Source organism: Acanthaster planci, linkage group LG07 (genome assembly GCF_054643075.1).
Source record: "Acanthaster planci isolate LZ-2023a linkage group LG07, COTS_SCS, whole genome shotgun sequence".
Lineage (NCBI taxonomy): Eukaryota > Metazoa > Echinodermata > Asteroidea > Valvatida > Acanthasteridae > Acanthaster > Acanthaster planci.
In genome coordinates, this window is record NC_141783.1 from 508,684 (window position 1) to 535,409 (window position 26,726).

General features: G+C 40.6%; 2 protein-coding genes across 2 annotated transcripts; both read right to left on the reverse strand.

Moving 5' to 3' along the window:
* Window positions 1-23: 23 nt before the first annotated feature.
* On the reverse strand, window positions 24-9,631 carry LOC147798495 (dimethylaniline monooxygenase [N-oxide-forming] 2-like). Its single transcript, XM_087139321.1, has 5 exons — window positions 9,504-9,631; window positions 6,384-6,527; window positions 5,451-5,480; window positions 3,300-3,950; window positions 24-1,959 (listed from the first exon to the last, which is right to left on the reverse strand). Exons 4-5 carry the CDS (start codon window positions 3,945-3,947, stop codon window positions 988-990), a joined length of 1,620 nt encoding a protein of 539 aa, XP_086995447.1. The 5' UTR covers window positions 3,948-3,950; window positions 5,451-5,480; window positions 6,384-6,527; window positions 9,504-9,631; the 3' UTR covers window positions 24-987.
* On the reverse strand, window positions 7,084-26,709 carry wdr45b (WD repeat domain 45B). The gene is made up of 9 exons (XM_022247766.2): window positions 26,518-26,709; window positions 18,565-18,639; window positions 17,091-17,192; window positions 15,798-15,980; window positions 14,082-14,272; window positions 13,471-13,556; window positions 13,066-13,167; window positions 12,709-12,830; window positions 7,084-10,421 (listed from the first exon to the last, which is right to left on the reverse strand). Exons 1-9 carry the CDS (start codon window positions 26,582-26,584, stop codon window positions 10,315-10,317), a joined length of 1,035 nt encoding a protein of 344 aa, XP_022103458.1. The 5' UTR covers window positions 26,585-26,709; the 3' UTR covers window positions 7,084-10,314.
* Window positions 26,710-26,726: the final 17 nt, after the last annotated feature.

The window sequence follows — 26,726 nt, forward strand, 5'->3', positions numbered from 1 at the left end:
AGCCACTCAACCAGTCGAATAAATTTAAAATGAAGAAATGAGGGCGGTAAATGCATTTATTTGTAACAAGGGTCACGTGTTAGAACTTTTAGAACGTAATCTTTGAACAAAAATCCTCGTCCCATTTCCTTAAAAATAACCTTCAAGTTGTATTATTTTTTTAAGGAGTTTGCGTAATGCCAGAGCAAACTTATGTCAGGCAGACGTTTTATCCTTTCAGCCAGTTCGGCATCAACAGGTGCTGCAGTTTAAGTGGTTTTTCTGTAGTGTTCGCTGAATTACCTGTTTCGAGAGAATCTCATTAAAAATTTAGTACGACAGTCTGTCGTCGCGCATATTGTATGCACAAATTTTAGGTTTAACAATTTAGGATTTCAATATTTGCATCGAAAATCACGGAGGGGTAAATTAATACTGTAAATGTAACGACATCTGTGCCCTCAGGAACTTCGTGGAATATTTTAAATGCTAAAGTAATATTGATTGCCTCATGATCTTCGAAAAACAGAGGAATGGATATTTGAAACAAAATAGCGTTCACTGTAAATCAAAGTCAGTGAGTCTGAAAGTTGCAATGGAAATTTGGTTGCGTTGCAACTTCATAGAGCGCATGCGCAAATCCTTTGGCAAACATTACAAAGTGTATTTCACTTGTTGTTCATTCTTCAATCACGAGCAATCTCAGTGAAAATCTTAATAACACTTATCTAATTTAATTCATATTTCTTTTTGTCAAGTTATAAGAACAAGCACAATTTATAAAGCCCCCCTACACAGTTTTAAATATCTATTTTAAATTTCGTACACAAAACTAGCGGATTGTTCTACAAAACAATGTTTTGCTATTTGTAATAAATGTAAAGCAAATCTACTCTTCGAGTTTTGGGACAAAATCACCTACTACATACGTGTAGCTTCATCCACTCTTCCCCTTTATAACACCTGGTTTTGGCGAAGGCGGTTTTACCTGCTTAAATAGTATGCGTTCTAAAAAGAACATATGAAATTGTAAATTAGAAGGAGTGATTGAACAAGCATCAAGGTAAATATACCAAGTAGAGCAGAAATCGTGGAAAGAGAGCGTTCTCTAGGATCTTCATGCCTGGTTTTTGTCGGTGCCAGAACTCTCTCCCAAACCGTTTTGATGGCTTCTCTAGCGCCAGCCCATATACCCGGACCTACCAAGCGATACTGGTACGGTACATGTGGGCCAAACATGCATCGCAGAGCTAGTTCTGGATCCTGGAAGAAGAGCTTGAACGGACTTGGCCTGACACCGATTTCAGACGCGATCGAGTCCGCATACCCGACGTGAGTGACGTAACGGACGCAGGGCACATCAAAACCATTTACAGTCTCCAATGCTACTGCAGCCATTTCAGATTGAGGTGGCAACTTTGCCAATCCCTTAAAGACTCGCGATGCCCATCGTGCTTGTAACTCCACACAAGGGATGACCGGGCCTAGAAGCTCGAAGGCTCCGTTTACTGAGAGTGTATTGTGCGCCAGACCCAAGGGGAAAAGGAGCTTATACAGGGGCAGCCGGCCTAGCCTGGGGTCGGTCTCAAGGGCTGGACAGTCCACCTTAAAAGGTAAAGTGAAGCTGTAGCCAGTGGCTATGATAACCACGTCAATATCATCCTCAAAGCTCCCATCCTTGAAAACCACCCCAGTCTTGGTGAAGTGCTCTGGTGCTGCTTTTATGACTACGGAGCCATTCAAGATACTACCTGGAAGCTCCTCGTTGATGACGCGATTGTTGCATCGACGGAAATTCCCAGCAGGCTGAAGAGCGTGGTTAATCAACTCATACCGACTGCGAAGCATCTTCTTAAAGGACATCTCCCGGAGCTCGGAGAGGATTAAGCGGTAACGTCTCAAGTGCATCAAGTCGTATGGATAGCCATTATCAGCCCTGCGGCTAACAAGCCATGCTCCGCGTCTCTTGCTAAGGAACACCTACAGATTGTGAGGAAAAATAACCCCCAAACCCAAGAAAAACCTTACAATTAGATGTATAACCATGTTAAAACCAAAACCAAAGCGTAGAATTAGGCCACAGGTATTCACCTACGTCACCCACCGTGTTGTACGAGTCACTAAATTCGGTGACTTGAGTCGAGTCATTTTAACATTGTGACTCGAGTCGAGTCGAGTAATTAAGTCAAGAAGTCGAGTCGAGTCACTTTGTGTAGTCGAGTTGAGTCAAGTACCGGGATCAAGTCAATTTGAGTCACATATTTTGGAACAAAATACAATAAAAACACAAGTACATGTAAGTCATTTTTGTGGATTTCCTGTTTTCATTTAGACATACTGAAATTAAATAGGGTGACAGGTATCTAGAAAACTATTTTGCTTTTAATATTTTTGAGACTCGAGTCTTATTAGCTTGTACTCGAGTCGCGTCTCCACGAGAGATTCGAGTCAAGTCATTTGGTCGCAGAGACTCGATTCGAGTCGAGTCATTTACCCGTCGGGACTCGAATCGAGTCGAGTTACCAAAAAGTGTGTTTCTTCGGATTCGAGTCGAGTCATTAACTTGAGTCATGCAGTCTGCCTTGCTTGAGATGACAAAGCTGATGAGTGTCATGAATACTCGCAAACACAGCAGGGAAATAAATCAAATTGACAAAATGGTCGTAATTTAAGGACACGAATCACGGTAGATATGTCATGGATAGTGAAGGATATTTATGATAGCTCAACGTGACATGAAGCTTAACTGACTTTTCATGATTCACTGAGGGAAAGTTGCCCTGATGATGACCGGAGGAGATAGGTTTGGATGCCAGGTCGGTAGACAACTGGCAGAAGTCTGTAATAGAGGACTCTTTGGTGATTGTTAATTGTAAGAGTGAAAAATGTTGTCTGGTATTATCCATGGAGAGAAAGACTCGGTCAATACAGCATGTCATCAAATCGACTGAAAAAAAAAAACGTTTGTTAACTACTGCCAGATGGTTGACTTGTCAATTTCGACAAATCCCACGGCTGGTAATGCGCAACGATCTCTTATAAACATTGTGATTACTTTTAGTTTCAGGATATTCGTGCCGAAAAAATTACGCGCTTACTCAGATGCGATTCGAATCCCCAATTATCCGTCCCACGTAACAGCAAACATTTTTACCACTTGTCTTAATAATTAAACTTGCCAAAATCACTTGGCCACTTCGAACCTTCGAGTCAGTAGCTGTCACTGACAGTTAATGTATTTCCTTTGGGGGAGGGACAACTTTTTAGATACATCTTGTTTTGCCCTTTGCCAATCGAAAAAACGTTGAAAAACGGCTTACCTGTGAGGCGCATCGACTCAGATCCACTGCTGCGTCTACGGCTGAATTTCCAAAACCGATGATTACAACACGCTTGTCGTCGAAACCTACCGGCTTGCGGTAGTCGTGGCTGTGCATGACCCTGCCTTGGAAATCACTTAGACCCGGAAAGTTGGGCCGAAAGGGGTTGTTGAACATTCCAGTACAAATCATTACTGAGTCGAACACCTGACTTGTTTCTCCATCCCCGCTCTCCTGTTGTCTAGATGTTACAACCCATCGACCGGTAGTGTTATAATCTGGCGCCTGGCTCAAGCAAGTTACTCGAGTGGATAGGCGAATGTGCTCAGTAAGACCAAATTTTTCGGCGTAAAGGTCACAGTATTTCTTCATATCAGCGTTGCGTAAGAAATTTGGCCACTGCTTAGGGAAGGGGAAGTCACTGAAACACATGGCCTCCTTGCTGGTGTTGGTAACGCTGGACTTGAAGACTGAGCCAGTCATCTGGAAGTCCGTGCCGTCACGGTAGACCCACAGACCGCCGATGGTGTCGGACTTCTCGAAGCAAGTTGGTTGAAGGCCTTCGTCGAGGCAACACTTGATGGCCGCTAAGCCGGTCACCCCACTGCCAATGATGGCGACTGATCTGGCGACTGTCTTCTCCTGCATCGTCTGTGCGAATTTAAGTTGACCAATAGACTAATTGAAGCCGCTAAGTCATGTGACCTACAATGGGTATCAACATCAGCAAACATAGCGTCCTCCCATAGCAAAGTGTGTCATAAGTGTCATTGACCAAAATTAAGGCCGTCTGTCGGTTAACTGTAGGTAGACTACTGATGTACTAGGCACTAGACCAAAAATTGGCTGTATTTTTGGTAAATAACACCTATAACACACTTTGCTATTGAAAGGCGCCATGTTTGTTGATGTTCAATACCCACTATAGGTAACGTGACTTAGTGGATTTAGTGGCGCAGTCGGTCTATTGCAAGTGAGTCTCACTGAAATGTAAGTCAGCCTCACAGGTAGGCCTACCTAAAATGTGTAGTGGGGCAGTATGGGTAGGCCCTGCCCCTTTATGTGCACGTTCTATGTGGATGAGTCACGAGAGATAAGTCATTAAATAAGAGGATGAAAATGAAGGCAATTCAAAGTGTAATTTGAAGGGAATTATGAAAGAATGTATCATTGTTCCGGATAAATATCGAAAGTACAGCAGCTCATATCTCAGTCATCTCTTACCAAATGACTTCCGACAACAGTATTTTCGGAGCGTTCATCGAACGTTAAATGAACGGTATGTATTTCCGACATACTTCTGTGAGGGTATTAAGATAGTTATTGCGCACTTTGATAATCTGGCCACGAAAGAATTTCATTGGTCATTTTAAGCCAGTACATTAAATGAAGATTCGTCCAGGGCACCACAGGCCAAAAAATAACTTTGCGAAAGCCGGGAGATGCCACGTCTATCATTTTACAAATTAGTGGTCTATATATATAAGTGATTTTTTTCCGTGCACCTGTTACACTTGCCCAGTGGAACCTGTCATTGAAATGGTCTTCAAATGATACACGTATTTACTTGGTACGTATTTGCATTTTTAATTACCCTTTAAAATTGAAGAATGTTTTCTAAACTAACTAAATTATGTCCTTATGTTTTCATGGTAAGTTTTGAGCAAAGGCTCATGTTAGATGATTAATCCTAGGACATTCAGAGCGAGCAAGATTAGGCACATATATTTTGTTTCCAAGCGGGATTATGTGTCATTAATATGCTCTCAAAACTAGAAAACCATTTTCTTAGAAGCTTGATTTGAGTATTTTGTAGTTAACAATTCCTTGATCGTATCAATTTCAAAGAAATGTCGACGTTAATGTGGGATTTTCTGAGATTTACTCAAGTGCACCACCTTTCGGAACACAAACTGAATTCCGAATGCAACCCTTTTTATTTTGGACCATTTTCACGACACTGAAAGAATTATGAGTGTAAGGGTAATAATATTTATCTGAATGATTTCGAAGTTTTCAACACAGATTTGGTAACACTATTTTTGAACACTGATTGAGGGTAAAGTCGATTTGGGCCACCGGCTCTTCCTGACCGGACGGGTTTGCATATCGACCTAGCTCAGCACCGATTCCGTTCATTCCGCCTCTTACCGTCGGCCTTGTGAGCGTCAAATTCAGCGACTGGGGAACGAAAGACGAACACAAAAAGTACAGTAAGTTAACACGAAGTTTATTATTGAAACCGAGGTCTATTTGTCATTATAACATTGCAAGGAAATGTTGAAATTCGCGGTTTATATCCCGAGTTTTACATGTAATATACAGGCATGAACCACATGAAAATGTTCACCAGCTCCGACGAGAATCTCCTTTATCTCATTTTGACAAACTCATAGCGCGGAAATTGGAATCCGCATGAAACACGAAACGTAGTTCAGACATATGGTTCTCGATCTTGAAGAAATGAAATGATGCATACAAATGATTCATCGGTCTTCCACACAGTATCACCGATGATCTCAGGTGAATTCGGCGAAAGTGTGAATATGCAGGCACTGAGTAAGGTGAAAAAGACCGAAAATGACGAAAAATGCGTCCCAATGAAAAACGAAGTGAAATTAAAAACGTTTTCTACCTGGAAGTAATAAACATTTTTGTTCATAAGGGTTACTAGTCTTTTATATGGCATCAAAGTTATTTCAAGGTTAACCCGACAAATTGTGAAAATAAGACACAAAGTTAGGTAAAACCGGTAATTTTTCCATAATTATCCTTTGTCGTAAAACTGTCATTTTCCACTTCTTTGATTATTTTCCGGAGATTTTTCTTACTTCTTTCAAGGGTTGAACGGGAGTACAAATCCTTTAAACGGGTTGCCACGTGCACTGATATCGCGTCGTATGCTTGCATAATTTTTCTGAAAAAAAACCCCGACCGTAATACTTGCACAGAAGTTTATTAAAATCACTATCAATAAAAAGGTCAAGAGAACTACGACAAACGGACCTAAAGTCACTGAGAGCAAGCCTGTCTCCTTGCGTATTATTCAGAATTTCTGCCAAAATATGTTAAGTCAGTACTTACTTCGTCTAGAAGCAATGGAGCTGCAAAATTCCTGAATGAGAGCGTTCGTCGCCTGACACGCTAACCGAGCGCCACCTCAATGATGCAAAGAAGTTAGCTGGAAAAGTCCACGCGATTTACAACTTCCGTTCTCGGTTCCTGTCGCTATGAATAAAGGCCGATGCAAACAGTAGGACATTCGAGCGATAAATGTCACTACAAATAACAGCCGTCGGAAATGTAAAGTCATAAATGCCGATAAAAATGCGCACTAACTACAATTCCAATCTACATATTCATGAAACAGTGATATAAAAAGACGAAACTACGGAATAAACAATGATTTCAAACAGACTGCGGGTAATAACTAAAAGGCAGGTTTAGAATTAGAATCATTTTGATGGACAATTTCGATTCTTGAACTAGGGCAAGGTGTACAGACTTTTTAACTGGTTGAAACGTTTGAAAATTCGCAAATAAAAGAAATCACTATTCAGTATCCTCAAAGTGCTGTTCAAGTAGCGTTCCTGTCGAAACTGATTCAATGACTGTCTTCAATGAAACTTTTGTCTGACAAACATGGAACATAAAAACGTTTATCTGCGTCTATAAAAAGTCAACATCAACTACGTACACGTATTTTGCACCTAAGGAATCCCCATTGTTTACGAATAGACACCCGCCGATTAAACAAAAACAAATGAAAATCGCAAACGACGAAAACCGTCAATATCGGTTTTTATTTGAAATATCTGCGACTGCTCATGATTATTTTGTCACTTTTCAGGAACTGCTGGTAAAACGAAAGGTCATTATGTGTTATTAACTGCCGAGAAACACGAATCCAATTTAAAATATCGGCCAGATGGACATCACTGATCGGGCAGGAAGTATTTAAAAAGTTGAAATAAAAACATGGCCATCTGTGGTGCTGCAAAAAATACGCATAGTTGAATAACTTGAAAATAATCTTCGTACATGTATTGAACATTTGGTATATACAGCATAAAAGAGAAGGTATAGGCCTTATGTAGTTCTTTACTAAACTTTTGGAACTGATCAACTGCATAAACTGTGGTGTTACCCGAGGACCAAACAAGACTGGGTTTAATCCTCTAATAACATCGAGGGTGTTAAATTCAGGGTTGAGATTGGACAACAATGAAATATCTAGGAAATACATCGCCAGCGGTTTTTAAAACCCCACAGCAGCATTTCAATTGCCCATATGTACCCCTTATGGTATAACGATTTGTTGTGTCCTGTAGAGGCTTTGCGTGGTAACCATGTTGCAGGGTAGTTCTTTTTTCGAAAGGGAAGCCTCCTTTACATGCATCTTGTGAAATAGTATTTGCCGGAAAGATGGCAGCTATGCAAACACTGTACATCAACTTTTATACTTACAATAACTGAAATGGTAAACTAAAGAGTTTCCAAATTTATAAGATATTGGTTGAAAATCCAGAAAACATGGAAATCCTGACGGAAAGATCCTGAAATCAGGAGAACTCCGAGCAAATCTCATCCCCGTAAATTAACACGAATTTAACACCACAGTTTTTCAAGTGTACAGAGGGCATGAATAAAATTCTTTCGACAATTACTGCTTACGGTCAGGTATTTGAGGGAAATTGTAATGACCACTCCTTACTCGAAAGTAAATAATTTCACCAAAAAATGTATGCTTGCTTTGATAAATATTTACAGTTATCGACAAAATTTCCCAGCAGAATTTAGAGCTTTTGTAAGGCTATCACATTGAATGAGGAGGGTGCGATTACAAAGATGGTGTTGAAGACTCTCGTTGATATCTTGAAAAGAAAAGGCCATGATTTTCAATTCAGCAAAATAAAAGCATTATGCATCAAAGATGTGATGGGGGGGGTTATAATTCAGGCCCCATTCAGCAAAGGTACCATGCTGGGAACACTACTTGATGGCAAAATACTGCCAATGAAAATCATGGTCTTCCTTAACATGCCATGAACAAACAAAACAGAACAGTTTGCCTCCAAGAATCAATCAAAACTATAATGAATTTGCCATGGGGATTTCTTGTTCATCAACATCACCTATTCAGTTTTACTTTAAAGTCGTCAACATTTACAAACATGTGTATGCCCTTCTGCCTTCTAAGATTCCAGAATAAATCAAACAGGATGACTGCAATACAACCAAATGAAATGGTCGTTGATGATCGGCAAAACGGCACACATGAACAATTTATGCAAAGTTCCTGATTCCAACATTATCTCAAGGTGAAACTGAATATTAACACCTTACAAAGGGGTTTGCCTCTAATAACAACATCTGGGGAAGCTTCTAGCTTTTTCATAAAGCAATCGTACAATTGTGAAAGTAAGTTCAACACACTGAGAAGAATTGCTCGCAAAATATGCATCACAGATCTTGACTTGACATTTTAAAATACAAGGTCAAAATAAAAAAAATATTTTGGCAAAGTTTGGACTGCATGAATTTTCATATTATACTTTACAGTGTAATTCATCTCATGGCAATGTATTATTTCATTTGTTTATTTTCAACTATTGCTGTTTGATTCACAGTCGATTTAAAGGACTGTTTATACAACATACCAGGCAAAGCTTAACACACAAACAAAGCTAAAATGAAGTCGTAATCAAGCGTTACTGGCCGAAAAAAAAGTGAGATATAACAAACAATATAGGAATGAACTATTACTAAATATAGCAGGGCCATTTTCTAAAGCTTGACTCTGTCTCCGTCTCAGGCTACATCTTTAAAATTAATCCCCGACTGTAGGCCTGAAGCATTCAAATTGAATTAATGTACTTCAATATTTTGCTCTGTGCATCTTATTTGATGTTCCTATGGCACTATGAGACTTATTCTTGTGATAACAACTTTGAAGTCTGATGGTACAAAAAAAAAGCAGCCTGAGACCGGCACAAAACGGCTCAGCCGTTTGGGCCATGACAACCAAAAACTTCCTGTCCAACTGGCAATATCTAAAGAAGAATTCTGATTTTCATCAGAAGCTTTGGTTGTATGTAACGAGGAAACTACCACAGTGCAAACGAAGAGTTCTAGAAGTAAGCAATAAAAATATTCAATTCTGTGAATCAGTCATTGGCATCATTTAGTGTTACAATGGATTACCTTATTCAGCGTCCGCCAACATGCCAATTCCTGAAACTGCAACCTGAAAGATTCAGAACCACCATGCATTCTAAAATAATGCACCAGCCCAGACTGGCCCACAGACTTCCTAGACTGACTATTTTAACAGCACATTCTGTGTAAGTACATGTACGCATAGATTCCTACTTCATGTCACCAGGAAAACTGGGCCTTGATTAGTATGCAAAGAGTGTGCATGTCTGCCAACAGATATGCAACACTAAAAAGTCTGCTTCAATGGTCAGCTGCATGTAATCAAACACAACGTCATGGCTGACTAACCAGGTATGGAAATACATGCATTGAATTGCCACAAGCAGATAATGCTAGCCCCGCTGTAGGTCTGCTTTATTATTTGAATAAAGTACTCACTCTCAACATGAATGTTGAGCACGTATGTAAAATCTTTTCATTCACATTCAATAAAGAGCTGAAGCTGTCCAATCAGGACTGGGGTTTGCTGAAGCTGTCCAATCAGGACTGTGGTTTGCTGAAGCTGTCCAATCAGGACTGCGGTTTGCTCAAGCTGTCCAATCAGGACTGTGCTTTGCTCAAGCTGTCCGATCAGGACTGTGATGATGTTTATTTTCAAGTGGAATAAAAACAGACTGCTACAAAATTCACATAATTATTATATTTACAAAGCTACTAAAACAGATTCCAGCCTCAGGCATGTTTCCGATAATACCCTCAGGCGGGGATATTTCATGCTGCGTGGCACCCTACCACAACATCAGCTCCTAAATTACTGAATGGGGGTGGGGTCTCACAGAAGGGGGGGTTATACATTTCACATCTTCTCGTCAGTCATTTCTAGGAAGTTTTCATATACTTCCCTGCTGCATTCCCCTTTCTGGTTGAAGACAAATTTGAAGTAGCTACCATCGGCACAGATTGCTGGGGGAAAAATGGATGAAAACAACTATTTCCTCATCATAACATCACAGCAAATGAAAGAAATGTTGTAATAAACCTTGACAGGTTGTAGTGATTTTTTTGTTCATCAATCTTGGTTTTGCTTTCCTTGACAGAATCACAAATTTCACCTGGGGCATCCCTGGGCGGCTTTCATCATTTTTGTCACTCTGAATTGCAAAATTTCCAATGCTGGCTAATTGGAATAATACATGTGTATGGTCACACATGTCCTTAATATATTAAATTGCATTTAAAAAGTACTGTGTGGTGTTGCACTGTAAAACCTTTAAGCTATCTGTATTGATTACTGTCCTTCAGGTGTTAGGTCAGTCTGTTTTCTTGTATTGGTCACTGTCTTTCAGGTGTTAGGTCAGTCTGTTTTCTTGTATTGGTCACTGTCTTTCAGGTCTTAGGGCAGTCTGTTTTCTTGTATTGGTCACTGTCTTTCAGGTGTTAGGTCAGGTTTTTTTTTTTTTTTTCCAGGTTTTAGGGCAGTCTGTTTTCTTGTATTGGTCACTGTCTTTCAGGTGTTAGGTCAGTCTGTTTTCTTGTATTGATCACTTGTCTTTCAGGTTTTAGGTCAGTCTGTTTTCTTGTATTGGTCACTGTCTTTCAGGTGTTAGGTCAGTCTGTTTTCTTGTATTGGTCACTGTCTTTCAGGTGTTAGGTCAGTCTGTTTTCTTGTATTGGTCACTGTCTTTCAGGTGTTAGGTCAGTCTGTTTTCTTGTATTGATCACTGTCTTTCAGGTGTTAGGTCAGTCTGTTTTCTTGTATTGATCACTGTCTTTCAGGTGTTAGGTCAGTCTGTTTTCTTGTATTGGTCACTGTCTTTCAGGTGTTAGGTCAGTCTGTTTTCTTGTATTGGTCACTGTCTTTCAGGTGTTAGGTCAGTCTGTTTTCTTGTATTGGTCACTGTCTTTCAGGTGTTAGGTCAGTCTGTTTTCTTGTATTGGTCACTGTCTTTCAGGTGTTAGGTCAGTCTGTTTTCTTGTATTGGTCACTGTCTTTCAGGTGTTAGGTCAGTCTGTTTTCTTGTATTGGTCACTGTCTTTCAGGTGTTAGGTCAGTCTGTTTTCTTGTATTGGTCACTGTCTTTCAGGTGTTAGGTCAGTCTGTTTTCTTGTATTGGTCACTGTCTTTCAGGTGTTAGGTCAGTCTGTTTTCTTGTATTGGTCACTGTCTTTCAGGTGTTAGGTCAGTCTGTTTTCTTGTATTGGTCACTGTCTTTCAGGTGTTAGGTCAGTCTGTTTTCTTGTATTGGTCACTGTCTTTCAGGTGTTAGGTCAGTCTGTTTTCTTGTATTGGTCACTGTCTTTCAGGTGTTAGGTCAGTCTGTTTTCTTGTATTGGTCACTGTCTTTCAGGTGTTAGGTCAGTCTGTTTTCTTGTATTGGTCACTGTCTTTCAGGTGTTAGGTCAGTCTGTTTTCTTGTATTGGTCACTTGTCTTTCAGGTGTTAGGTCAGTCTGTTTTCTTGTATTGGTCACTGTCTTTCAGGTTTTAGGTCAGTCTGTTTTCTTGTACTGGTCACTGTCTTTCAGGTTTTAGGGCAGTCTGTTTTCTTCCAAATTTTCAGCCATTTTCTGTAGTTTTCTTCTTGAATTGGAACTGTTTTCTGTTGCAGTTCAGACCTCTCACCAAGGTATTTTTTGAAACACTACAGAAATTTTACTTAAAATTATGCAAAAGGAATAAATATTGTGGCCCAGACATTGTTATTGTTCATAGCTTGTGAATGCTTGACCAATTCAAGGGAAACGACCAGATTTCATAGGAGTATAAATTCACGGGACACTGGAAAAGTGTTGTTATCAGTGAGCCAATACTTTGCCAACCCTTTGCAAATGGCCAAGAGATAGGCTCTTGACAAACAGGAGCAGTAACTGTCGGAGTTATAAATTATGCTTAAAAAACTTGCCAAAGTGTTGATTACAGAAGAATGAGTCAGAGGTAGGGTTATACGATGAGATTTGTACATGCAGAAAGGCCAATCCTTTTTAACAGCAGAATTTTGCAGACAGCCAACTGACTTTCCTTCAGCTTGTCATGAATGACTTTTTAAGCATTTCCACTACAGGATCCAATCAAAGATAACAATCAGAACCTGAACCATGCTCAACCCAACGATATCCAACAGCGGCCACTTTCTGTAGGGATATGTTGGATGTGAGCAATGAACTAAAGTCTTTTGTTCTAGCTGTTGGAGTCTATCCGGTTTGGCAAGGTGCCTAGAGAAAATGCAAAGGGGGTTAGGGTTAAAGCTCACCTATGACTGAGTTGGAGTCGGCACCAAATGCACAGATGCACTGAGCATTGCCTGGAACCTGGAACTTGGAGAAACTCCACTTGGAACTGAAATATTTGGGCAGGAAACTGGCAGATGCAAGGCTGTAAAAAATTGGGAAGGACAAACTTACGACTGAGTCTTTCTGGTAACGAAAACAAGGATTCCTCAAAAGCAAACCCTAGGAACTGTTGCTTGTAAGCCTGAAGAAACTTGTAGAGAGGAGACCGTGAGTAGGAACTACAGTTGGAGCTGCTATGCATGAAGTTTGAGCCCTGTGGTCCGTCTCTGGTATTGGAGACAATCGAAACACAGATATTCTGACATTGGCTGTCCTACCTCGACTGTTTGTTCTTCCTTGGGTCCTCTGCTCCGAATACATGGACAGTGCCATGGTCACTTGAAACACACAGCAGTGAGGAATCTTGGTTGAAGTTGATACTGCAACAAATAAAACATCGGTGTTTCAGAGCTACAGACTTGACAGGTCGGAAAAATAAATGTGATAAAGTATCCTGCTCGGGGACACCAGTGACAAGTCATCCTGCCATTTTATTCCAACAGACTTCACTATTTGCCAAAGCAATGAATGCTATTCATTGAAACAGTTCCAAATCATGCCAAGATCTACTGCCTGTCACTACTTGGGGATAATTGCCCTTTGTATAGTAAAGAGTTGCTATAAACCAACTTAGGATATCAAACACTACCAACGTATTGGCAGATCTTACTACGGTTGCTCACCAGTAAATGTTGGCACTGCCTGAGCCTCGTCTCAGCTCTTGTAGTTGGGTCCCGTTACTTGTGTCAAATATCCTAATAAGAGTTCCCTGGGAGTAAAGAAAATCCAGTGTAACTCCTACTTCAAAATATGATTAACATCATCATTCATACCAACGCAATTACCCTCATCACTATCTGAATCACCATAGGCGCTGTCATTTCATAAATACCTTAGACAGTTTATCAATTCCTATTGGTTTAGAACTCATCATTATAAAGTTGATAAAGAACTGGCTGGCTGTATGCCAGCCGATATAAACACAAATTGAGCGAGAGAAATATCAGCATCCATTTTCCTGAGCCAAAATGTTTAGAATTGGCCATGCACAGATTAATTAATTCATCAATAAAACTGTTGCAATCAGGTCCAAAGTCTGGACATAAGTCAGGTCACAAGACTAGTCACAAGTCAGGCAACAGGTCTCATCACAAGTCAGTTTAGGAAAGTACAAGAGTGCACACTTGTGATGACTTGATTATGACTCCAGTGTTGCCTTCAACAAAAATCACTACAAAAAACCTGCAACAGTTCAACGTTACTTTCATTCTACCATTTCAATCATAACTTTAACCTTTTCTGATGCAGATGCTAATCTTGTGCCTTGATGGTTGAACGTTAAGCAACTCAAGGCATTGTCATGGGCAGCAATGTCTACCGGGTCCTTCTCGGTGCTAGCTAAGTCAACAACTTGAACATGTCCTGTCCTGCGTCCCGGGAACGCTAACAGAGAATTGTTACTGTTCGGACACAGAACACACAGACCTGCCAAAGAGGAAAGAGCGTAATCAATTGTGATATACAACTCACTTGAGAGAGTCACTACAGGGAACTCGTGAAGGATCTTACATGCTGACAGTCAAAACATGGGCCTTTTTCAGTACACCAGCGTAACCTAATCACTTTTAACTACTGTCAACACTTAAAGTATTTATTATTCTCATTAACCCCAACCACGTAAAATCCATTTCCACTTTCTGGGGGATTTTGATAGGCTTAATCCACGCGGCTGGAAGAACTGCCTGAGCATTCTGTGCACGTTGTCATGGTGACAGTACTGATGATGTCGGTAAGCCGCAAACCAAGAGTAATAGGCCCACCAACAAAGACCATCACATCAGTGGCGGACTTTGCAGCAAGCAATGCAGATTGCACATGGAGTGTTGGATTGTGATGGATTAGCTCCAGTTCCTCGTAAAAGTCACTACCGAGTTAGTTAATAATTATCATTGTTTCTTTTTTCTTCATATCAGTGTGATCTTGTTTGATTTATTTGTTACATTCAAGAAAATTCAGGCTTTATGAATATGAGGCTGCCATGTGGCGGGGCGGGTGGATGCAGGTCCAAGGGGGGTGTTGTCTTGGGACTCTTCAGGAGGCGTTGCCTCGGGACTAGGGGGGATGACTATGATGGCCTGCAGGTCCTAGTTGTATCACATGTACATGTATGAGCCCAGGAAAGGACAGGGGGGTCACTTATCCTCTCTCTGGCTCCATATATTTATTCAAGTCTGGGCCAAGGGGCCACCTGTAAAGATATGGCAGGCACTCTTAAGTTCCATTTCTAAATTTTAAATTTTTGGACAAATATGACTAACGAAAATAATATGCACATATTGATAGCAGAAGCTCATATATTACACCAGTAAATAAGGGATGAGAACCCTGAGAAACACATGCAGGGATGACTGCATCAAGCACCCAAAGATGGAACTACGAACACACGGGCCAGCCCTGCGCACTGACTAACCAACACACGCACTTTCACACACTAGAAACACCCAATTCCATCCCTGAAATGCGCGACAAAGCCACCAATCCATGTAACCCTCACAAAATTATGACAGTGATTAAAGGGTATACAGTTGTGTAATTAAACTTGTTTAACTTGCAGAAAATAAATTGCCCAAATAATCCAGTATGCATAAATTCATGAAAATCATCCACTAATCATACTAGATCACTAGTTCTACAACACAAACAATACACCAAAGAACTTGTACTGCTCATCATGCACACACACTGCACATGACCACACTACATGTACATGTATGTGTGCCATCAGTGTAAACATGGGTTGCATACCCTTGTACATTTCATTGCTGTGCTCCCTAAATTTCACATCAAAAAATCTCTTCCACAACGGCTTAGTCCTTATGTTGGTCTTGTCACTCTTGTGCTGGTCCTGTGAAGGTCTTTAGTGGTCTTGACTGTAACACTGATGAATAATTTACTATCACAGATAGTTTGGATATTTTTTTAAAAGTAACACTATCAAAAGCAAAGATACCTTTTGGATTTGTTGAGGTCTGGAAAACATGCAGCTGCTGAGGATTCTGGGTGAATGTGTAGACCTTGATCATGGTATCTAGGACAACCACTATCCGGTCTCGCCTGAGCCGGACCGCTCGCACCTCACCAGAAAACTCCAGCTCAATGACGGGCTTCTTCTTTACGTCATCCCATATCATCACTGCATGGGCAGAGAGAAAAGATTGGATAGGCCTGGGTGCATCATGAGCGAGTAAGTTAATCCAAAAAAGTAAAACATTCATTGACACCAAGCCTTAGTTCTTTGACCTGTCGCTGTTGATGAGATAGCCACACCCCTTAGACAACCCTGTTGAATTTTGAACTGTTGAGTTTTGTTTGTCTCAGTTTCTGCACGTCCCAAGTCCATTTTGTATTGGACAATATTTCACAAGCGATGATATAATTCTATTGTGAAACGTCAACTGAAGTTCAAGATCACGTTTTTCAAATTTCACAGCAGACAAGGCAAAGCAACCCTAACCCCAATATTGAAATCGGAGGATTGAGGACTGTCAGGATTTTTGCAAGCAAACAAAGCACTTTGCTATGGGTGGGGGTTGGGGCCATGTTTGTTTTTCAAACGTATTTAAAAATGAAGGTAAAAAGATGGGGAAACGGATCTGGAGAAAAAATGCACTTGGTAAAAATCTTTGCATGAAAATCTTGAGAAAAGTATGACGTTTCCTAACAGAGACCCAAAGTGACGCAACATTAGAAAATCTCCATACAAACAAGTGGTGATGTATCTTCGCTGTGGAATACACTTTGAGTTGACACAACTTGTCTGTTTAGCATTCAACAGTATCGGGGACCAGCCCATTCAACAGGGGCGATTTACGATGCCATACGCCACCAAGAGATTGGCAAGGAGAGGCCTATTTTGGCAACGCATTGTGGGAAAATGATTGAAAAAAGTATCGCTGTTTTTGTCTGGGTTGAAGATTCAGAAGTGTTTAGAATACTGGAGTTAATTAAAATAGTGTTTTTTTGTGAGGCACGGAATGCCCCAATCAATTACACATTTCCTCAAGTTGTCTTTTGAAATCGCTCAAGTGTAAATCGCAGCGAGTTGGCCATTCTTTTGTCAACCATAAACTTGAAAACTAGCCTCTCCATGAGAGCCTCTTTGTGGCGCACTGTACTGTAAATCACTTATATCATGAAGTGACTGGTCTCACATCCTGTTCTCATTACAAAGAACACCAACCATATCTAATCAAACTATACAGACAGACTGACACACATGTGATATCAGAAACAAGGATCCTACCTTTGTTTGGTGGGTAGTTGGGTGTCTTTCCTCCACCAACTAGGGCCAAGTAGTTACATCTAAATAGCATTTCCACATGTGCAACCCCACCATCGCTGAAATCTATTTTATTAAAACAAAAAAGGAGATCTGTGAATGTAAAATGCAACATTAATATTTCACCAAGGAATTAAGTTTCCAATCTGACATTTATTCTTCAACACGAATTTGTCTTTGAGATTATTTGGAAAAGACAGTTAATGCCAAAGTGGTTCAGGAAACTTTCCGCTCACTTTTGCAAGTTCGGCCACAAATTCATGTCCCTTTTAACTCTAAGCCTCCTCAATCCTCCAAAATCCTTCAAGCAGTTTTGGGGGAATTTTGGAGGATTGAGGGTGGTTTCTAGTAAAAGGCCTAGGGGGTTTGGCTCCAAGAGCACTCGGCCATCCTGATTGGATCAAAGCCTGTCACATGGGTGGTACTGAACAGCTGATGCAACACAGTTCAGTTAAAACATGCTTAATTTTAGTTCATCTCACTTCCCCAAATAAAATGTGATGAAAAGGCAGAAACAAGTAATTTGTACCTTTCACAGATGTAGCTCGGTAAATCCAGAAATTAGAGGTCCATTTTTGTATGTCCCTGTCACATCTGACATATGGTTTTGTAAGTTCAAAACACATTTTCTAATTTCCAAGAGTGATGAATTAATGCAAATTACCTGCCAAACAAATAGTAATAGTTTGAAATCAATTCCGGTGATATTTCCATGTCAAATAACAAAGGTCAGATGTAACAGGGATACAAAAATGTCACACTTTTGGACCCCTGATTTCTGGAATTAGCTCTGCACATCAACAACAATACAGTTCCAATAAAGCATCCAACAAATCACAGAAAAATTTTCAATCAGCAGTTTGTTATGTTTATAAGTTACTTACAAATCAGTGGAAATAGAAGTGTGATCGAGCTATATGAAACAGATACAGACAGGGTGTGAAATTACCAGTGCAGTCAGACATCAGCCATTTTCCGGCCGCTTTTGGCATTTGTCTGACAAAAAGCAGTTGTGTTCCGGCAAAACATCCGACGGAAATATAAGATCAAGTACTTTGTTTGACATCTGTGAGAGTGAAGGTGTGTTCTCTACAGACCTTGGCATGTATGTCCGAGCAGAACAAAATTCATGGTGCTAGCACATTTTGTGCGACCATGGTTTGGGCCTACTTTCACACACTAGGCATACTGACATCTTACATCGAGCAAGCACTTGGCCTGTGTGGTAGTGTGCCATGCTATATGTACATGTAGATAAACATTATCCCCATTGTGAGATCCAGCAATCACTAGTCTCAATTTCCCTGAGTCATTTGCATACGTGCTATTAAACCAGCATGCACATACGGTCTACTCTTCACGAGGATGCCACAGAGTTAGAGAATATTAAAAACTCTTTCAAACCATCCAAGTCTTCCTCCTCTGTGGAATGACTTACCCTGTCTCTCTTTCTCTTTCAGCGGATCTGTGTTATACACACGGAAGCCATTCTCCATACCACAGGCAAAACAACCTGGGAGAAAAATGGAAGAAACCTCTCCAATGTTAGTACTGCCACCAAAGTTGCCCGGACATAGATCTGCACATACATGGCTGACAAAGTTAACACAGAAGGCTACCTATTTACTAGAGCAGAGTTCAGTTAACATTCCAGTGTTTGGCCCCTCCCCCTTCGCAGGTTTCAAGAGCAGAAAGGGGACCCGTACATGTACATACACAGTGTAGTGGCACTAGATATTTGACTGTAACTTGGTCCCTGATATATCTTCGTTTTTGTACCAGCACAGCATCTAAACAGGCACAGGGCGAGTTTAAGGGCCTGAGAAATTTTATAATGACAAATCTCTGTCTGGTTGCATGTGATAAAACAGTACTAGTGTGAATTCAATAAACAAGATGCCATTCTGACCTACATGTATATGTACTGCAATTTTGGACTATCCAGAGATGGATGCAAAGAAATGGAAATATCAGGCAATTTCACGTAGAATTTGATTCAAAGCAACAAAGGATAATTTTTTAAAAATCATGACAGCCCAAGGATTTCCAGCATTGTAAAGTTCTGAAGTTCTACTTAAGTCATGCATGACAACCACTGGCACTGGGCCATATACTCAGCCTCAGGGATATAATAGTATCAGTTTACTGTTGGCTTTATTTTTCATATTGATCGCTTTGACTGGTAAAGTCAACCTAGCCTCTCAAGGTGTTCCATGGAGGATATTCTTTGCCCAAAGGGAAATTTGAATATTCCATGGATCACAGATATGAAGCAGTCAATATTTGTTGGATAACACCTCTCCAACAGAAGTTGCTTAATGTGATAGCTGATGTGCAATTTTCCCAAACTACCTCTTCCTAACATGTATGAACCCAGCTTCATAGCACTAGCACTTTGGAATTTGCACAAAATGCATACATGTAGATTTTTGGGTGCTACGGGCATAGTAATTTGGTTGCTATGGTAGGTTCTGCCATGAAATGCAAAATAGCAAAAACAGCAAATGCCATGTGACCGGCTCTGGGCCAATCAAGATACAGAATTTGTGGGTGAGGTGTTACAAAACAAACTATAATCAATTGCCAGTTCACGTCAACATATACAGGTACACATCATTAAACTGTAGCCAATAGCAGAAAGGTAAAATTATTGGTGTTCGTGATAGCCCAGGTGCATTACCTGACCTTACTACATTATGGAAGGAGTCCAGGCAGGGCTTATGAGGGGTCTAAAATAGGGCAACATATATTATAACTAATATTTCAAATACTTTTGCCTTTTCAAAGAAACTATTTTAGAAGCAGGGGAGTATGGTAGGGTGCGGGTTATATGCTGCGTTGTGAAGCTGTTCATGCAGTTTGTAAATGGTCAAGCCGATAGCGGATGTTAGTGATGTTCATTGCGCATGTGAAGTGTGCGATGACATGTATGAATCATTGAAATGGCCAGAGTATACAGATGTCACAAAAGGGCAGATTGTTTTCTGAAGAGAGGCAGGATGGTAGTAAAAAGTTCTCAATTTGGTAAAATATAGTCAGTTACATGGTCCAAAAAAACATCGGGCATGCAACTTAAAAGTTAAAGAGATATGATTCAGTTTTGATGGCTGTTGTGGCCGTGGGGACACTGCAGGACAGCATTTAAAATCCATAGCATTAAATAAATAGTGCCTTGCACTCAAACCAATACAGTTCTGAACGAGAGGAGACCCGCGAAGATTTTGCCGTGACCGGACGTAGGATTGGATGTTCGAGAGCGCGCGAAAATTTGAATCTCTGTCAGCCAGTGACTGCCTTCGTTTTGGCATACTTGATTATTTTTCAAGATTCTCGTGTTGCTACTTCAACTGGTAAGCAATATCTCATTATCAGGAGGTTTTAAACTTTAAGCTTTCCCCCTTTCTAGGCCGCTTTAGGCCGATTCCACCCCAAGATGGAAGAAGAGATGGAATCAGACACATCATGGGATCAATTATCACAATCTAATCAAAGGCCTTATGACAACCTTCAAGAGAATGATGACAGATCACGATCAACCCTAGATAGATTAATGAGTCAAGCCCAAAATGAAACACAGTCTCAACCAAAAAGCCGTAAACGACAGCACATAACATACAGTGACGTCTACACAGATTCAGATAGTGACCCTCCACAAAACTCCCAACCCAAACGCCGTCTCATTCAGAACTCAAACATCAAGAGTCAACCTACACTGGTCATCATTAATTCCCCTGATATCAAACTTGCTAAGGTTAGCCCGATTAAAATTGCTAAAGCCTTGAACATCCTAGGTCGCAACTTCGTGAAAAGCGTCACCAAAAACAATCAAGGGGGCATTACTGTAAAATGTCATACGTCAGCCCAGGCCAAAAAACTCAAAGCCATGTCGCAACTTGATCAATGGACTATAACTACCGAATTTGCAAAATCAGAAACCCAGAGTAAAGGTGTCATAACTGGAATCCCCACTGAACTTGATGACAAAGAAATTCTAGAAGATTGCAAGAAACAAGGTATCCTAGAAGTTAAGCGTCTAATGCGCAGAAAAGATGGTAAATTGGAGAAAAGTCTGTCTGTCTGCCTAACTTTTAACACTCCCACCCTCCCTGAAACCTTCCAACTAGGATATGAAAACTTCAGAGTCAAGCCTTTCATCCCACCCGTCATCCGTTGCTTTAACTGCCAACGACTTGGTCATGTAGCTAATAACTGTCGTAGCGCTACTAGGTGTGTTCGTTGTGGCGGCTCTCACTCATACGAACACTGCACACAGAAGGATGAAGTTAAATGCTGCAGATGTGGGGAGCAACATTCATCAGCATATGCAGGGTGCAATACTATGAAACAAGAAAGACGCATCCAGAACATCAAAGTTTCATACAATATATCATATGCAGACGCAGCAAAGGCTATCAAAACAGACATCTCAATAAACCCAAACTCATCATCCACCCAATCTACTCCTGCAACACAACCAATGGCGACCCCTGAGGTAAAATCCACAAGTCGTGACAACCCAAATAGAACAAAAACTAAGATCAGTAGACCTATTCAACCCAAAACTACCCTCCCCTCGAAACAAAGAAAGGATGCCACCACTCAAACTGAACAGACAACTGCAACACAAACTGAATCCACGCATCAGTGCCTTTGTAGCGCAGTCAATATCCTAGAACTACTCACCGGAGTAATGCAAATAATGGATACCCTCAAGAACAAAGACGAGAGAGTAGCTGCAACTAAATCTCTTATCGATCATCTTCGTTCCGAACCTGAAGAACTAAAAAAACACAAAGAAAAACCTGGCAGACGCAGATCAACTCCACCGACTCCATCCAGCCCGAAGAAAACAGATGCGTCGAAATCCCATCAAACAAAAACAGGAACGCACTCATCTGACCAGTCAAACGCAAGCCAACCCCCCAAAAGTAACAGAAACGCAATATCATGAATATTTACACTTTGATGACAGGTTTACTTATCTTACAATGGAATGCACAATCCCTTCTGGCTCACCAAAAGGAACTAAAAGAAATAATTTACTCCTGGCCTACGGTCAAGAAACCAGACATTATTTGCGTCCAAGAAACTTGGTTGAAAGAGAACAAAAATTTCAGATTAAGTGGCTACGATGTATACCGCCATGACCGAAACAACTCAAACAAAAAAAGTGGTGGTGGATGTGCTTTTATTGTAAAACATGGAATTGCTTTCAAATACAAAACGGGTTCCAATATCCCTCTGGAGCTCCAAATAGGTGAAATTTACGATGACTGTAAAAATAAAATTAACATCATCAATGCTTACAACCCTTGCTCCACACTAGACTTCAACTCACTTAATCAAATCATTGGAAACACTGACAAGCCTTGCATAATCTGTGGCGACTTTAATGGTCACAACCCACTATGGGGTAGCTCTAAACTTGATCATAATGGACAAATTATTGATGATATTATCTCTAACAACAACTTGGTCTGTCTTAACACTGGAGAAGGTACTAGAGTTAACTCAGCACGCAGTTCCCTTTCATGTATAGATATTACCCTTGCCTCCCCTTGCATAGCTTCCAAATGCAAATGGACCATTCTAAATAACACGATGGGGAGCGATCACTGTCCAATCACTATTGAAATTAATCATCACATTTATAAAAGCACTAACCACTCTACACCTCGGTGGTCACTTAAAAAAGCAGATTGGGGCAAATTCGCAAAGGAATGCAACTGTCTTATCAGTAAGCCAGACAGCACAGTCAGTATCGACGCCACATACGACAACTTCATTCATGAACTTGATTGCGCAATGACTAATTCTATACCTAAAACCAAACCGAGTCGCACAAACAAACCCCCTACCACTTGGTGGAATGACGAATGTCAGAAAGTTATACAAAACAAAAAAGAGGCTTTAAAAAAACTGAGAAAAACTAGTCTCCCATCTGACTTAATCAATTACAAAAGAGCCTGTGCTATCGCTAAAAAAACCATCAAAGTTGCAAAAAGAAAAGACTGGGAACAATTTTGCAACGACCTTAAACCAGGAACTAATACTAGACTTATTTGGAACAAAGTTAAACGTATTGACCCTTCTCACAAAAAGACCAACATTCCAGTCATTAATTATGATGGTAAAAATGTTGTCACTGATAAAGATAAAGTTGAGACCCTTGTTGATAATTTTGCTAAAATCAGTAGCAATGAAAACTACAACCCCTCTTTCATCAACACCAAAAAAGAGGCGGAAAGCACTCTCAAGTTTCAAGACAACAATGATGGAGTCCTTAATGAACCGTTCAACATTAACGAATTGAATCATGCCATTGAAGCTTCCAAATGTACAACACCGGGGAAAGATGAAATCAGCAATGCGGTTATCAAACATTTGCCCATTAAAATCAGGGAATACTTACTCATCATCTTCAACATGATCTGGTACACCTCCCAATGCCCTAAGCAGTGGAAAGACACTATTCTCATTCCTATCCTCAAACCAGGGAAAGATCCAGCCAACCCTTCATCTTACCGCCCAATAGCTCTCACCTCCACCTTATGCAAGCTAATGGAACGCATGGTTAACTCCCGCTTATTGTGGTATATAGAAGCACATGACCTCTTCAGCCAGAAGCAGAGCGGCTTCCGTAAAGGACGTAGCACAAAAGATCACATTCTCAACCTTGAGTCGTCCGTCAACAAAGCCCGTGCTAACAAAGAAAGTACTCTAACAGTCTTTCTTGACCTTGAGAAGGCTTACGATATGCTATGGCGTAAAGGGATCATAATTAAACTCCAAGCCATGGGCATATATGGGCGAATAACCCGCTGGATTGATAATTTTCTCTGTGATAGAAAAATCCAGGTTAAGGCCAACAATATTCTCTCTACTGAAAGAACCCAGGAAAATGGTGTTCCCCAAGGCAGTGTCATCAGTCCTTTGCTTTTTAACATTGCAGTGAACGATCTCTCCCAGCACCTTCCCAACGTCAAAGTTTCCCAATATGCAGACGACATAGCCATATGGAAGTCTAACAGGAACATCTCTTTCCTTGAGAAAATAATCCAAAATAGTCTCAATAATATTCTCACTTGGTGTGAAAAATGGGGTTTCAAATTATCCTACCCTAAAACTGTTGCAGTTCTTTTCACCAACAAACAGAAAACCAATATCTCCCTCTCTATCCAAAACCGCTCGATCCAATTTTCACAATCAGCCAAATTCCTGGGCGTTACCTTTGACAGCAAACTTACGTGGAAACTACATATAGATAATATTGTCATGAAATGCAAAAGAAAACTTAACCTCCTGCGCTGTATTAGTGGGACCACGTGGGGCGCTGATTGCAAGACACTTTATCAATTATACTCAGCTTTAATCAAACCAGTTCTTGAATATGGATGTGAAGCTTTCGACTCCGCTTCCACTACCATGAAACAAAAATTAGACAGCATACAATATCAAGCTCTTAAAATCTGTACAGGGGCTCTCCAAGGTACTCCTCTCTTCAAGCTTCAATTAGAATGTGGCGACCCTCCACTGAATCTCCGTCGTCAATTCTTGAGTGACATTTACAGCATCAAAATAAAGGCTCACAAAAACCACCCAAATCAGTATATTGATCAAGATAACTGGCAAAAAAATTACTTCAATGAGAAATGGAGTCAAACGCCACACAAAACTCCTTTTGAAGCCAGAACTACTAAATATGATATTGTTACATTCCCTTTGACTAACACCTTTCCATATTGGCACTATTACAATCCTAACATATCTACAGAAATCTTTTCCCGGATCTCATACAATGACGACCCAAACATGCGAGGAAGTACCAGCAAAGATGTTATTAATACGGTTTGGCACAAATCACTTCAGATCTATACTGATGGATCTTTTAATCCTGACCTCAACACAGTTGGCTGCAGTTTGCATATTCCCCAACTTAACTACTCAAAAAATGTCAGACTTAACAACGGTATCTCTATTTTCACAGCTGAACTTTTCGCCATCCTCTTAGCCGTGGAATGGATAGAAACCGTCAATCCACTTCATTCTTGTATATTCAGTGACTGTTTAAGTGCCATCCAAGCTATTGCTAACCCCCTGCCCCAGAATAAGATCGTCTGTGACATTCGACATACCCTCATTAATATTCAGCACCAAGGAAACGTTGTTGTATTCGAATGGATTCCTGGCCACTGTGGTATTCCTGGCAATGAAAAAGCTGACAAATTAGCTAAACTAGGAACAAAAAAAACCAAATGTTGACCATTGCATCCCTTTCTCTGACACCGAAACCAAACGCTGTCTTAAAAAGGATCTCATACAAAATTGGAAAAAGTCCGTCCCAAATATTGACCCTTCTAAACACCTACAGCTTGACCCTTCCTTTACCTTTACAAAATGGGGCAAAGGACGTACACAAGAAATTAAGCTACACAGACTTCGCCTGGGCATCTGCAAAGGACTTAATACTTTCCTCTACAACATCGGAAAAACTTCCAATAATTTTTGCGATTCTTGCGGAACTATCGATGATGTCAAACACTTCCTGCTTGAGTGTAATAAGTTTAATGCACAGAGACAGACCCTCCAGAAAACACTAGGTTTAACTGACGCTCAAATGAATCTCACACAATTATTAGGGCAAAAACATTTCTCCCGTTCAGTCTTAAAATACATCCATAATTGTAATATCAATATCTAACCTTTCCCTTCAAAGTGTTTTTTCCTCCTTGATTTTGAGATTATTGCGCATGTGCGGGAGAGGGGGGCGCCAATGGTTGGCTGGACACAGTGTCGCCTTTCATCACCTGAAGGTGTTGCGGACCTGCGAAGAACCCGGCGGGGCCCGGGCCCTTAAATTGCACGGTACACGGTCCGACCTTGCAGGGCACCAGCGACATTGCATGTTCGGAGGATCATTGGCGTTACCTCTTCTCTTGCACATGTTAATGCTGTTCTGTTGTAGCAATTTTAATGTCCTTTTCTTTTTCCTTCCGGCTCTCATAATATCCACTCTTTACCGTCTGATCAAGTGTCTTTAGCTATTTGAACTTCTAGCCGTACTACCATATGGCCAAGCGACCTTTTGCTAATGGCATAAAGGGCACTAGCGTATGCCGTACATGCCATTAATTCTACAACAACAACAACAACAACAAATAGTGCCTTGCAGTTCTGCAAGTAGCGCTGAGCTGAGCATCAACATAGTCAACTGACAATGCTGACATGATAACTGACATGATTGATATAAAATGCAGGAATGGACATGATGGATAGACCATGATGATCAAGATGATATTTGATAGGCCAACTAAAAAGTAGACATTGAATTGACCATTCTTTGAATTGATCAGTTGATTAGAACTTCTGCGGCAGCAAAATAACTTCTCACCATGATCTTGGTTGAAGCCAGCATACAGAAGTTTGTTGCCCGAGGGATTCTCTGGAGCTAAGTTCATGCTGTCATGGATAAATCTGAGATCAGATGGTCACAGGATGAGATTTTAGCCTAGTGATAAATCATACAGAACGCCTACCGACTACCCCGCAATATTAAATACCCGCAGCCTCAAGTGCAGATAGACGAGCTTCCTGTTGAAT

Excerpts from the sequence above, each read along its gene's own strand:
- LOC147798495 (XM_087139321.1), bottom strand. The coding sequence starts at position 3,947 with ATGCAGGAGAAGACAGTCGCCAGATCAGTCGCCATCATTGGCAGTGGG. Across the intron at positions 1,960-3,299 it reads TGAGTCGATGCGCCTCACAG|GTGTTCCTTAGCAAGAGACG; the intron begins GTAAGCCGTTTT and ends CACAATCTGTAG.
- wdr45b (XM_022247766.2), bottom strand. The coding sequence starts at position 26,584 with ATGAACTTAGCTCCAGAGAATCCCTCGGGCAACAAACTTCTGTATGCT. Across the intron at positions 15,981-17,090 it reads CAACTACCCACCAAACAAAG|TGATGATATGGGATGACGTA; the intron begins GTAGGATCCTTG and ends CTGCCCATGCAG. Across the intron at positions 13,168-13,470 it reads GGCAGTGCCAACATTTACTG|TATCAACTTCAACCAAGATT; the intron begins GTGAGCAACCGT and ends TATTTGTTGCAG.